This window comes from Lithobates pipiens, unplaced genomic scaffold (genome assembly GCF_037356315.1).
Source record: "Lithobates pipiens isolate NorthernLeopardFrog02 unplaced genomic scaffold, aLitPip1_a1.2 Scaffold_16, whole genome shotgun sequence".
Classification (NCBI taxonomy): Eukaryota; Metazoa; Chordata; class Amphibia; order Anura; family Ranidae; genus Lithobates; species Lithobates pipiens.
This window is the reverse complement of record NW_027507748.1, coordinates 221557699-221572142: the sequence shown is the minus strand read 5'-3', so window position 1 is coordinate 221572142 and position 14444 is coordinate 221557699. Positions and strand designations below refer to the sequence as shown.

Genomic DNA, 14444 nt, shown 5'->3' with positions numbered 1-14444 from the left:
GGACAGACTGTTTGTTTTTTTTATTTTATCTTTTTGTTTGTTTAATTTTTTTTTCTCTAATTTTGATATTTACCAATCTGTACTAGTAGGGTCAATGTAGTTTTATCAATGTACTGTAAGCTGCAGTGGCATAACAAAAGTGCCTAGTTACACTGACATGTTAGGTCTTGCAAAAAATAGGAATACACTATTTTTTGTGCATTTTTTTTTTTTTTTTTTTTTTTTTCTTCTCTGTTTTGGGCGCTGCTCAAATTCACATTTTCTACTTAAGTAGGTTTTTTGCTAACCTTAAACTCCATATCTCTTATATAAACTATTTGTGCTGCTATACTCTCTCTGTGGTGTCCTCCACAGACTTGTCGGTGTGTGATCAGCACTGGCCCTTTCCCAAGTAGATGTCTGGCATCATAACTTCTGTCTTGTTAGCCAAGGATGTATCTTCAGAGGTCTCATTTATCTGGCTTTCCTGGACTTGTAGGAGTATACTGCATAGAGTGGTGCCACTCTCTGCAGCATCCAGTACCACTCATTGTCAGAGGGGAACATCACGCCGCTAGACCAAGACACCTAGAAAAAGTATAAAAACAAAAGGTGCAGTGTGCTGCATAGATGCCGTTGGGCTTTAAAGTCTAGATTCACCAAAAAAAAAAAAGTTGTCACCCAAGTTCTGTGGCTTAATGGTGCAATGTCAGGCCCCTACTCGCTCTTCCTCCGGCTTTCTACCTGTACATCTGTAAGGTCTTTTTGTAAAGCCCCATACACACTATCAGTTTTTCTTCTGAGTTTGTTTCCTTCAGATTTACCAAAACCATATTGTAGAAGGGCCTGCCTGATTGCATACAAATTGAAACTCCTAAGGTTTACCTCATATGGTTTTGGTAAATCTGAAGGAAAAACTCAGCAGAAAAACTGATAGTGTGTATGGGGCTTTAGACAGCAGGAGGAAGTATCGATGGATTACACAAGCACCGATTATCACAAACAGTCGGAAAGTTTTCTAGCTTAATGCATCAAGATAAAAAGCCTCCTGTGTGCTGAATTCCCTCTGAGCCCCCTTAGATTCTGCGATGTTGTAGGAATGTCTCATCTGCCCAGAACTCCCCTCTTCGTTGGTTGGGACAGCCCTGCTGTACCATTGGCTCCCACTGATATCAGTCGCCCAATGAGAATAGAAAGGGGGCCGGGCAGTGGCTTCATGTCTGAATGGACCCAGAACTGGGACCCAGCTCAGGTGCCTCCATAGCATGCCCCCAAGCTGCTTGCTGTGGAGTGCATTTAACGGGGAAGGGCCAGAAGCACCGACGAGGGACCTGAGAAGAGTCCCAAATCCACAGCACAGAGGAGGAAAGTATGACAGGTTTGTTATTTTTAATTTAAAAAGGCTTTAATTTAGTCACAGATCTATGGTGCTTAATTTAAATGTGCCTGTGGCTGCGGAGGCCTCAGCTGTTTTCCCTATGAGATTGTGTAAAGGGGGTGTGTCCCTCCCCTCAGGTCTCAGATTACACTCAGCTCTCTGAGCTGAGCTTCTGGAAGCTCAGAAAAGCTATGTAAATACTAGGTTTTAAATGGATGTAGAGAATATATGCAAAATGGAGACCCTTGTGTGCAATTACTATATAGTGCTAATCGATAAGCTGCTGTCATCAATTTTGGTATACCCCAAAAATTATATAATCCGTGTGTTGAGGCGTTGCCTTAAATCCTAAATACTAGTGAATATGTAAATATTCCAGTACAATTATATAAAGACAAACAAATCAATGTAACAAAACTAGTAACCAAGTCCTATTATGATAAAAAAAAAATTTTAGGCAAAAAAAAAAATCTATATCGCCATCTTTCCTTCACTACATGCAAAATGTGCTCCATCACTGACTATGACTGACTGGGTCCAATCACCAGATATCTTTTTGGGCCATCAGGGCCCTCACAGCTTATGTAGTTACAATCCTGTGGATGGTGTGTACTTGGTGTCCTCCTCCTTTACTCTTTGAGTCCCAGAATGAAAAATGGCGTGATTATAGCGCAATATGTTTTAGTTCCACCACTGCTCAAGACTTCAAGGCATGTCATCGGAAAGGGATCACCAGGAAGTCCTCTGCAGTGAGGATTGTAACTTTACATGCATTTTACAGCTGGTGCTGCTTATGGCACATGGAAAGTGCATTGACATGTTTTTAAGAAGGATATTTAAAATTGCACATATTGCGCTATTTTTCATTCTGGGACTTCCTTGTTGATATTGGATGTAAGAATAAAGGAGGTGGACACAAAGTACACACCATCCATAGGATTGTAACTACATAAGCTGTGAGGGTCCTGGTGGCCCCTGTAATATTAGGTGAGTGGAGCACTATAGAGTGTGAAGAGCACATGTATCACTGGTGAAGGAAAGCTAGTGAAATAGAAGGTTTTTTTTTCATAACAGGACTTTTACTTGTTACTAGATTTGTTGCATGGATTTGTTTGGGGTGTTTATTTATTTTTCTTGGGCCATCTGTGTCCCTTTGCAGAGATTTACCTTAAATTCCTGTCCTACAGCCAAACAGGAAGTTAGAGGAGTTCCCTGCAAATTGAGGAAATTCCTTAGGGACCCCCAGCTCACCAGAACAAGTGTCCCCATTGGAAGATTTCCCCTCTATTACTTTTCTGGGGACAACCCGAAATTTGGGGTTTTCTTTTACTTTCAATGATGATGGTAAACAGGACAAATAGAGGGTGAATCTCGGGGGCACAGACAGCAATAGAAACTGATGTGTTCTAATCCCTCTCTCTATCCAAAACAAAAATAATGTTTTGCCTTTAGTTATACGTTAAGCTGGCAGCTCAATGCACGGATGTATAGAATAGAAGATTGCTAATAAACTTGTGTAGGAGGGTTTGTTTCATCTCTATCTACAATCTTGTTAAATTTTGCTATAATTGTTTTTGTTGAAAATGTAAAACTACGAATTAAATATAATATTTTTAATGTTCATTTTCAGGTGAGGATTCTTGTGTCAATTGTGACAAGGAAGAAGAAGATGGTGATAGCTGTGTGGAATGTTGGGCCAATTCAGCAGAGGATAGTTTGAAAGGAAAAAATAAAAAGAAGAAAAAGAAATGCAAACCATTTAAATGTGAAAAAGAAAATGTACGATTTATTTATATTCTGTTTTCGTGTGTCCACATTTCAGTTTGTCTTTTTTCAAAGATGGCACCTAAACCCTAGTAAACTTGTCATTGTGAGCAATTCAGGCCCCTTGTCCAGTATTGTATCTGACCTTTTTATGCAGATCTGAACTTCCCCCTAAATCTTGATTTTAACACTGCCTCCGTATTGGTCTGGGAGGCTTACTATTGTATTATCTGGTGGAACTGTGTGGGATCAAGCTCAAATTGAATCCAGGTACAGAGGAGCTTTATATATAACTTTAGCTGCCTATATCTTAGAATTTTAGACTTTCACAGAAATGAACTTCTGCTCTTTCCCTTATTTTTTTTTTTTTGTGATGAGCTCTGGTGTGTTTAGACTAGAATCCAAATTTAAAACCTGTGGCTTTCTCTGTCCTGCAGCAATACATGTGCGGCTGCTGAGTGGGGAATGTTTGAGCTATTTCTTTGGTGATAATGATTGGTCTCTTTCTGAAAAGTTTGTCATATTTTTCATCTGTATTTTAAAATGTGTTTTTTTTTGTTTGTCTCCTGTTCAGCATGCAGCCTGTACATCAGAAACTGCAAGCAACATACACAACGACCAGTCCAAAGATGGCAAAGCTGACAGCTGCTGTTCTTCCACTAAAATCAATGGACAGTCATGCATAGATCACCGGAGTGAATTATTAAAATGCACGGGATTAGGACAGCCATCACAAAATTTGGAAGGGGGAAGAGAAACAAAAAGCTTAAAAGAACTTCTGGTTAGTTTTAGTTATGTATTTATTTTTGCGCAATTGTTGGTAGGATAGTAGCCTGTGACATTTTGTGAGACTACTCATACTACAGCTCTGCATATTCCTGCCTATGTGGTGGGAGGTTTGTCTCTTTGCTCCAATCAACTCCCACAGTGCAAGCCCTTTCGCCCTACCCACCCCTATGTGTTGCTGAAAATTTCTTTATTTTTTTTTTTAAACATGATCTGCACTTTCCAGAGTGTAGAAATGGGAAGACAATGTATATACAAGTAAAACTTGTGTAAGAGGATTTGTTAAGTCTGTTTTGTGTCTGTATCATCTGAGTCTATTCACTTTACCCCACTTCAGTACAGGGCATTCTATGCATTAAGGTAATACACCTTTTGTGGTGCAGACACCTACAGACACCCCCCTTTCAGTTACTTGAGCCAGTTGTTCCAGTGACAAGCACAACAGCTGCAGTCTTGGCTCCCACTGCTGTCATTAAAATCCAGTGACACAGGAGCTGTGGGGTGGGGCCAGGTACTGCTGTCTGTCAATTGACGCAGCAGCAGGACTCGAGTGCGAGCCTGTAGGGGTGCCTCCTTAGGAAAGCGGCTTTGGGGGGGGGGGGGGGAAAGCACACATGAGAATAGGAGCTAGGTGCGCTGCGGGGGGGATCGGTGCTGCTCTTGTGCAACACAAGAGGTGAATCTTCCTGAGAAACTGATCTGTGACTCTTCTGATTAGTTATCATGCTGCACTACCCCATGTTTCTTTTTTGTTTTGCTACTTTTTTTTTTTTTTTTAACCGGTCGGCATGCCTCCTGTAAGGGGGGTGTTTTTTTGTTTTGTTTTTTGATGAAAACCCCTTTTGGGAGATTTAACAAGAGCCCATGTTTTGTGTTATTTTTAGGATGAATCGGAATGCACTTCAGAAGAGGAAGATGGCCTATCACAAGATGAAATCCAGGCCTTTATGGCAAACAACCAGTCCTTTTACAGCAACCGGGAGCAGTTTAGACAGTATCTGAAGGAAAAGTTTACTAAGTACTGTCTCCTACATGATCACCAGAATCCTGTTTGTAGTAGCTGGTTGGCAACAGCTGGAGCAAATTAAACACAATAAACAAATGATGACTTTCATTGAAATCAGAATGATTACCGCACTGTTTTCTGTCTTACAAAATTTTCTGATTTGGTCTCTTGAATTTTTACCAGATTTTCTTTTCCTTTTTTTAATTTTATTTTCCCGAGGGAAGAGGTTCAAAGCACATTTTGTTGATTTCTGGGTTATAATTTCTTAAGATGAGAGTAACACCCTGCACCTTTTTTTTCCCCCTTTTTCTGCTTTTCGATTGTGTCAACGTTATACACGTACACGTGCACACAACCTTTAGCGTTTAAATGTTGTAATTATAATTTTGTACAAAATGGTAACAAACCAAATATAGAATTTACCAATTTAGACATCCACTTGCTAAATGTTTTGGATGTGATAATGTAAAAGCGCAATGTGCAGAATTGAAAATAAAAAATATTTATTAATATGCTTGGCAAGAGTTGACTTGCAATTTTCTGTATTTTAGACTCTAAAGAAGATGTAGGTTTAAGATGTTACCATGTACAAACAGGAACGATTTGTATTTTTTAATAGCTCTATTTCCGTTATGAAATCCGCTACTTAGGCTAGCAATCATTAGCTACTTTAGAGGCAGCAAAACCAAACAGCAAGAAAAGCCATCTACACAGTTCGTATGTAGTAGCCATTAGTGATGCACTCGATGCCTTGTGCAATTAATTGCTACTGCATGTTGCTTGTGTAGTTTACACATTTTAGTTCTTTCTATAACAACACTTCACTTGGTTGTAATTAATAGTTGAAAATTAGTTTGCAGTTGAGCTACTAAACTTGCCTGAATAACTTGGGTCTTAAATGCCTGCTTAATCTTAAGGCCTCATGCACACTGGGCGTTTTTACAGCAGCTGTTTTAGGCCTTTTTTTTTTTTTTTCTACAGTCAATAAACTCCCCATGATGTTATCCTATGTGCCCATGCACACATAGGCTGTTATCAGCAGTTTTTGGCTAGCGTGTTTTTTGGTTTTAAGTAGGCGTTTTTCAGCATCAAAAATGCTCTGTCAACCACTGATAAATGCTAATTAACAATCAAACGTGGCTCGCCAGCATGTTCTGATGTTTTTGATCCATTGGAAAGAAGTTATTGCAAAAACACTGAAAACTCACTGCAAAGATACCGGCCTTTTTTTTTTCTCAATTAGCAGTTTTTTATTTTTTGTGTTTTTTTATTGGTTGTCTCAAAAAGGTTAACAGTACACAGATGTAAATGCAAGAACAAAACAATGCGCAGTATATACGCATCAGTGTTAGGGGGGATAAACAGTTTGCGTAAGCAATACAAAATATAATCCAACTCCTTTAGCAACATTGCCAGTAGAGCAAAACATAATAGACAGTATTTTAGAGCTGGTATCACATAACTATGCAGAGATAGTCTGCGTATCAAAAAATAAAGCAAAGAGAAACGGGGGGGGGGGGGGGGGGAAGATAGAAGAAATAAGATAAGAGGGCAGTAGATTACGGCTTCGGCTCCTGTACCGGCTCACTGCAAGTTCTCCCGGAGATGCCACCTCTCCCAGACCACGTTATAGTCGTCCAACCTGTCCTGCATTCTGGCTGTCATTTTCTCCATGACTTCCACATCCTTGATCCTGGACTACAGGGCATCTTGGGGTGGGGGTGAAATTTTCTTCCAATTAATGGCAATTAGGCACTGGGCTGCTGTGAGAATGTGTCTGAGCAATTTCTTACATAGTTTGGCTATTTCTTTATCGTATATCATAGGACACAGAGCCTCAAGTATTTACTTAGTGGATTATGGGCATACTTTCAGGTGTTGACACTGGTATAACCAATACAGGAAGTTGACTCCCCTATATAACCCCTCCTCCTTCCAGGAGCACTCAGTTTTTTTTTTTGCCAGTGTCTAAGGTGTTGGTCACGAGTGAAGATGTGCTGAGGAGCTCCAGGAGGGATCCATGCTGGATTTAAAAGCGCCTCCACAACCGTATCTATCTGCTCCACTGAGGCCATAGGATGGTACCTGGACCTCGATTCAAGAACGAGGTTTTGCCTGTAAGCTTCTCTCTGAGCGCTGGACCCTAGGAACCAGGACTCTTTTTGGTCTTGCTACATTACCTAAAGTTGTCCTGAGGGGTGCTATACAAGGCCCAAAAGAGCAGAACCCCCTATTAAAAGGGCCCCAGTCTTTGAAGGTTTAAACTACGCTGCCCGCCGTGATGGGTGGAAGTTGGATCTGTCTGTTAAATCAGCAGTATCCTGCAGCGAGGACAAGGTAAGGGAAGAAGCTATGCTTTTTCCTTCAAAAAAACCTTATATGCCTTAAAAATGTCTCCTCTATAGGGAGTAACTTAAACTACCTATGTACAATGTCTTAGTGCAGCTCTGTCTCAAAATGTGTGGTCCCAGTGGCAGAGGGGGTTCTTGCTTAAAGAAATCTTGTGGGATTTGGTAAAAATACAGCAGTTGCTAATACAGAGATGTGTATAAACTTCTATATGGGCGGTGGCTGAATGGTTTAATTACAATCCAGCACTTCCACCTAGTAACATTGGGAAACTCCCTGTGCCTCTGTGGTTTTAAAGACTTTAAATCTGCTGACAACCCCTCTCCCCTCTTGTAGAGGTGTATAGTACGTCCACAAGTTAGATACTCACCTTACTTTGTGTTGGCCATTCGGGTCCCTAGCAGGGCCTGAGGACGCACAGAGGGGCATGTCCGCAAGGTCACGTGGTGCTTTGTATGGATGCAACATCCATCCACCCACACACACACACACCGCACAGCTGAGGGGGGAGCGCTGAGGATGCCAATCGGCTCCACCCGAGGCTTTTATATCATGGACACTCATTTCAGTAAGACTTTTTAACTGAAGAGAGGCAGTCTGTCACACTGACACCAGAGTGCTGGGCACGTAAGGGTGTGAACAGGCATTTCCAGACAGGAAAAACTGTTACTTAGCAGCAAAATAACTTATTTTGGTGACATTGTCTTTGCTAGAACTGTTGTCAAGCAAATATTTTGTGTGTAACTCTGGTTTGTGCTTTGCATTATGTCTGCCAAACCTACCATAAAGGTGTCACCCCCTAAGCGCTGGGAATCCCAGTTATGCCACCATACTGTCTTCCTCTTCGGAGAGATCAGACATGGCAAGCCAGCGGTGGTGCAACTGCTTCAAATACTTCAGCCCCTGTATATATGACTGAAGATTCATTTTTCCTCTGCTTTGCAAGGCGTAGAAGGAAGATTAGTAGCTTTAATCGCATCATCCATCCAAGTGGGATGATAGGAAGACAGATTCCCAAACAAGAGCAAGGTTAGGGGTTTTACTCAAACCTATTTATGGTGCCAAAGCCAAATGGGGATATCAGACCAAGTCTAGATCTACGGAATCTAAATCTGTTCCTGAAGATCCCCTCCTTTCGCATGTAGTCAATCAAGTCAGTCATTTCCATCCTGCAAGAAGGAGAACTTCTGGCATCCATCGACATCAGAGATGCATATCTGCATGTCCCTATATTTCCTCCTAATCGGAGGTTTCTGCGGTTCGAAGTATAGTAGAAGCATTTTCAGTTTTTAGTCTTGCCCTTCAGCTTGCTACAGCACCTAAGGTATTAGTCCCACCTCTAGCCAGGTTAAGGGCACAGGGCATAACTGTCTTGGCTTACTTAAACGATCTATTGTTATTAGACCAGTCAGTGGCTTGCTTGAAGCAAGGTGTAGCCATTACAAGCAGTTATCTGGAAGGTTTGGGTTGGATTCTCAACCTAAAGAAATCCTCCTTAAAGCCACTAAGAAGGCTGGAGTATCTGGGCCTGATCATAGACACAGCCCGAAAAAGGGTGTTCGTTCTTCCTGCAAGGATCTGCTACATACAAGAGCTGGTGAGGATGATCAGGTTCAAGAGAAATCCTTCAATTCATGAGGTTATTAGGGAAGATGGTAGCTTCATTCAAAGCAGTTCCCTATGCCTAATTCCATTAAAGACTGTTTCAAAGCAGTATCTTGTCTGCTTGGAACAAAACTATTCAAGCTTTGGACTTGCCAATGTGGCTGTCCCTATGAGTGTCCCAAAGTCTCAGTTGGTGGTTACTATCTTGGAACCTGCTGAAGGGAAAGTCCTTCAGACCAATTATCTGGAAGGTAGTAACGACAGATGACCGCCTTTCAGGCTGGGGAGCAGGAGCCTAGCCCATCAACCTCCTAGAGATCCTGGCAGTGTATCTGGCTCTAGAAACCTGGACCTCCAGGTTAAAGAATTGTCCTGTCAAGATCCAAATCAGACAATGCCACGGCTGTGGCATATAGCAATCACCAAGGAGTCTCCAAGAGTCTCTCATCTCAGAAAGAGGTAAACCAGATTCAAACTAAGGCAGAAGAGAATGTCCCATGCCTATCTGCAGTTTTCATTCCGGGAGTAGAGAATTGGCAGGTGGACTATCTAAGTCGTCAGCAGTTATTCCAGGGGAAATGGCCTCTTAACACTGAAGTGTTTTCGGGCTGTTTGCCAAAGATGGGGGACTCCGGAGGTAGACCACCTAGTGTCAAGATTCAACATGAAGCTAGTCAACTTTGTGTCCAGGACAAGGGACCCACTCGCATACGGAACAGATGACCCCGTGGGATCAGTTCTTACTGATCTATGCATTTTCCCCCGATTCAGTTACGACCTCGCGTTCTTTGCAAGATCAAGCTGGAAAGAGTCTGTAATACTGGTAGCACCAGCATGACCCAGAAGGTCATGGTACGCAAAGATCGTAAAGATGGCAGTGGAGGGTCCATGGCCCCTCCCACTAAGGCCAGACCTTCTGTCTCAGGGGCCGATATTCCATCCTACTTTACGAACGCTAAATTTAATGGCTTGGCTAGTGAGACCCACATTCTGAAGAAAGGTGGGCTTTCCAGGTCAGTTATCTCTACTTTTGATTAATGCTAGGAAGCCAGCTTCTAGAGCTGTATATTATAGAGTCTGGAAAGCTTGTTTCCTGGTGTGAATCAAAGGGTTGGTACCCTCGGAGATATATCCTAGGCAGAATTCTTGCCTTTCTACAATTAAGCGTAGAGATGAAGTTGGCCCTGAGTACTATTAAGGGCCAAGTCCCAGCCTTATCAATTTTTATTTCAAAGACTGCTTGCTATGCATTCTTTAGTCCAGGGTTTCAAGCAAGGAGTGCTGCGAATTAATCTGCCAGTTAAATCACCCTTAAGCCCTTGGGACTTAAATTTAGTTTTGTCTGTGCTACAAAAACAGCTACAGTATGTTCCCTTATGCCACGTACACATGGTCAGACTATCCACGCGCACCAGAGTCCACTGGACAATCTGCCCATGTGGGGGCTCAGGTGGACTTTTTTCTTTCCAAAAGTCCGGCGGACTTAAAATTTGACTCAATTGTCCGCCGGACTCGGCAGTACGGCGGACAATCCGTCTGTCTGTGTGCTAGTCCGCCAGACTTTTGAAATGAACGGACTTGCCCAAACACGGAGGAAAGTCAGTTTATTTTGAACGCAGCTCCAGGTAGACGGGACTAGCGAAGGAAGTCAATGTCGCAACCTTCGGCGGTGAGATTGACGCCTCGCTGGCCCTATCACCTGGTATGGACTTAAAGGGGAAGCCCTACGCCGAAAAAACGTCGTGGGGGTACCCCCCAAAGTCCATATCGGACCTTTATCTGAGCACGCAGCCAGGCCGGTCAGGAAAGGGGGTGGGGATGAACGAGCGCACACCCCCCCCCCAGCCGTACCAGGCCGCGTGCCCTCAACATGGGGGTTGCTTTTGGGGAGGGGGGCCCTGCCCAAAGCATCTTGTCCCCATGTTGATGAGGACAAGGGCCTCTTCCCGTCAACCCTGGCCGTTGGTTGTCGGGGTCTGCGGACGGGGGGCTTTTCAGAATCTGGGTGCCCCTTTTAATAAGGGGGCCCCCCCACCCTATGAATGAGTATTGGGGTACCATGTACCCCTACCCATTCACCTGGTGAAAAAAGTGTAAAAAAAAACACGTTTTTAAAATAATTTATTGCAGAGCTCCGGGGGTCTTCTTCCGTCTTGGGGGTCTTCTCTGCTATCTTCTGCTAGCTCTTTTACTAGCAGAGGAGCCTGGCTTTCTTCTTCGTCGTCGCCACTGTCCGGTGGTCTTCAGACTTCAGGGGGGTCTTGTCCCCCTCTTGGGGTCTTCTTGCTGGGCTTCTTGCTTGACTCAACTGCCAAGTCCGGCGGACAATCCGGCCATCTGTGTGCTAGTCTGCCGGACTTTTGAAATTAACGGACTTGCCCAAACACTGAGGAAAGTCCGTTCATTTTGAACGCAGCTCCAGCTAGACAGGACTAGCAAAGGAAGTCAATGTCGCTGCATTCAGTGGCGAGATAGACACCTCGCAAGCCCCGTCACCTTGTATGTACTTAAAGGGGAAGCCCTACGCGGAAAAAAACGGTGGAGGGGTACCCCTCCCCAAGTCAATATCAGTCCCTTATCTGAGCAAGCAGCCAGCCTGGTCAGGAAAGGGGGGTGAGACAAGCTGCCCCCCCTCCTGAGCCATACCAGGACTCGTGCCTTCAACATGCCCTCTTTTACTAGCGGTGGCCCGGTCTTCTGTCGCTGCCTCTTCTTCCTTGAGATGTTGACTCGATGCTCTCTGGCTGCAATAACAGTGGAGCGTTGTGCAGCGACTTATATAGGGACAATGGGCGGGGTCACTGAGTGATGTCACATGGTGACTCCGCCCTCTTATAATCACAGTCCCAGCATCCTCCGGGGCCGTGACATAAGGGGGCGGGGTCACCATGTCACATCACCTGGTGACCCCGCCTATTGTCCCTATATAAGTCGCTGCACAACGCGTCCCTGTCATTGTAGCCGGAGAGCATCGAGTCAACATCTCAAGGAAGAAGAGGCAGCGACAGAAGACCGGGCCACCGCTAGTAAAAGAGGGTACGTTGAAGACACGAGGGCTGGTATGGCTCAGGAGGGGGGGGGGCGGCTTGTCCCACCCCCCCCCCCTTTCCTGACCAGGCTGGCTGCTTGCTTAGATAAGGGTCTGATATGGACTTTGGGGGGGTACCTCCCCATCGTTTTTTCGGCGAGAGCGTCGAGTCAACATCTCAAGGAAGAAGAGAAGGCGGCGACGGAAGTCCGGGCCACCGCTAGTAAAAGAGCTGAAAGAAGGAAGTGGAGGGCCCGGCGAGAAGACCCCAAGAGTGGGACAAGACCCCCGAAGTCAGACGAAGACCCCCGGACGGCGACGACGAAGAAGAAAGCCGGGTTCCTCCGCTAGTAAAAGAGCTAGCAGAAGATAGCGGAGGAGTCAGACGAGAAGACCCCCGGAGCTGTGCAATAAATTTTAAAAATGTGTTTTGTTTTTTTCTTTACACTTTTTCACCTGGTGAATGGGTAGGGGTACATGGTACCCCAATACTCATTCACATAGGGTGGGAGGCTGGTATCTGGGGCCCCCCTTATTAAAAGGGGGCTCCCAGGTTCCGATAAGCCCTCCCGCCCGCAGACCCCGACAACCAACAGCCAGGGTTGTCGAGAAGAGGCCCTTGTCCTCATCAATATGGGGACAAGGTGCTTTGGGCAGGACCCCCCCATATGTTGAGGGCACGCGGCCTGGTACGGCTCAGGGTGTAAATACACACACACACACACACACGGTAAGACAAACTTACGATTGTGAGACGAATTTCCTTAATTAGTTCTGAGTCAGCGTAAAGCAAAATGTGTGTTTTATTGTACAAACAAGTAGAAAAATAATACTTACAAAAATAGTACAATGATAAAATTCTTTTCGTTTTAAAAATAAAAAAAAGTTCTTCAAGTTAGACCATGTGTTCTATTGTTCTAGCTTTTAGAAAATGGCGGAATAACCCTTTGTATGCTGAAGAATAGCTGAAAGTCTGTGTGCTGAGATGTATGTTGTATTCAGAGCTGAGTGTAGAATCAGAAGGACTCGTCTTCCCACTAGCTTTTGCTTATATGACTCAAAGCTTCTAAATTTGCTCCAAAAGAATAAACCCTACTTCACAAGGGTGTGGGCTAAAGAGTGGTTACCATAGCTATTTCAACATCTGGTATCACTCAGACAGACTGACCATTCTCCTAATCACAGGAAGTGGGGGGGGAAGGAAAATCTTAGACTTTAAACAAAATATCAGTTCCATAGGAATATGTCTTTAAAAGCATATATAAGATTTACAATATTCATCAAAATCCTGACAAGTTTTAAATGTTTACTTTTTCAGTTTCAGCATGTCATAATATGGAGATGAATTGATTCAGAGTTTTCTTTCACACAATATGGAGAATTCATATTCTAAATAAAGTATAATAAGGCCAATTGAAATTTTAGATATTAAGAATATAACGTTAACCACTGAAATTTGAATACTAATCATATTTTTCAGATATAAATCCATTCAAAACATTCATGTCTCATTCAAGCAGACTTTGATTCAATAACTCCAAATGTTCTATCATGTGTAACTGAATCTGTAACTCCAAAACCCATTCTCCTTTTAAGCTTGTTTTGCAATATGTATTTACCCATAAATCTGTATGATTTATAGCATATAAATATTCTTTGGGTAAATATTGTAACATGCCAAGAGGAGTTATTCCACTCTGAAATGCTTGCGCAATTATTTTAAAATTAGTGGAATATTCAGTTTGAATCTCTAAGCATGCTCTGGCTATATGAGAATGAATAATGATAATGAATTGCCTTTTGGTTTTTTAATAATTTAATCATGGTGAATATTGCAATTTAATACATAAAAATATAATTATTTTGCATGATTTAACTTTATCCAGAGATTTTTTTTGAGCCCAAAAGTAACCTCTTCCGCAGTTTGAGTCTTTTTCAAACTGTGTTTTTCTTTTTTCTATATGCTACTTGTTTACGGCACCAACACCTTAATTAAGGATTTAATTGTGGTCAAATTAGAGTGACCCATTACTAGTGGATAAACTTGCGTTATCCCCTCCCTCCCCTGTTTTTCCCTTTCCCTTTTCCTTAAAATGTCATTGGTAATTTTTTTGATCACTAAGGTCATTTCTAGCAAGTACACTCTATAAATCTATTAAGGGCATTCATTAATTGTTTTATGTAAATGTTATTTGAAGAATAGGACATGGCGTTTTTTGTTAGGTGTAGAGATAGATCAAGAGATTGAGATGGCTTTTAGCACAGATGCACCCCAAACCTTTCATCAAGATGACGAGATAAAAAATAAATTTAAAGAACATAAAAAATTATTGATTAAACATCTAAACCGAAAGTGGGATGTATCTTCGCTGGAAACCTATATCTCTCACCGTATGATCCCAAGTGGCCTGAGGGAGAAAACAATCCCAGCAGAACACCTGCATACGGATAGTTTTCTACCAAAATGGAAGGAAGGAATTATGTATTAATCACGGCTTAGCTATCATGGGATTAATAGTAGAAGAGGAAAAAACTAAATTTCCATACAA

The 14444-nt window shown here is 42.8% G+C and overlaps 1 protein-coding gene across 1 annotated transcript in view; it reads left to right on the top strand.

The window, feature by feature from the left end:
• The window catches only part of GGNBP2 (gametogenetin binding protein 2), a 49613-nt gene extending 44580 nt beyond the window's left edge, over positions 1-5033 (top strand). Inside the window, exons 11-13 of the mRNA XM_077481082.1 lie at positions 2988-3136; positions 3696-3902; positions 4792-5033. Coding sequence (XP_077337208.1) covers positions 2988-3136; positions 3696-3902; positions 4792-4995 — 560 coding nt within the window. The 3' untranslated portion in view covers positions 4996-5033. The remainder of the gene's footprint in view (positions 1-2987; positions 3137-3695; positions 3903-4791) is intronic.
• Positions 5034-14444: the final 9411 nt, after the last annotated feature.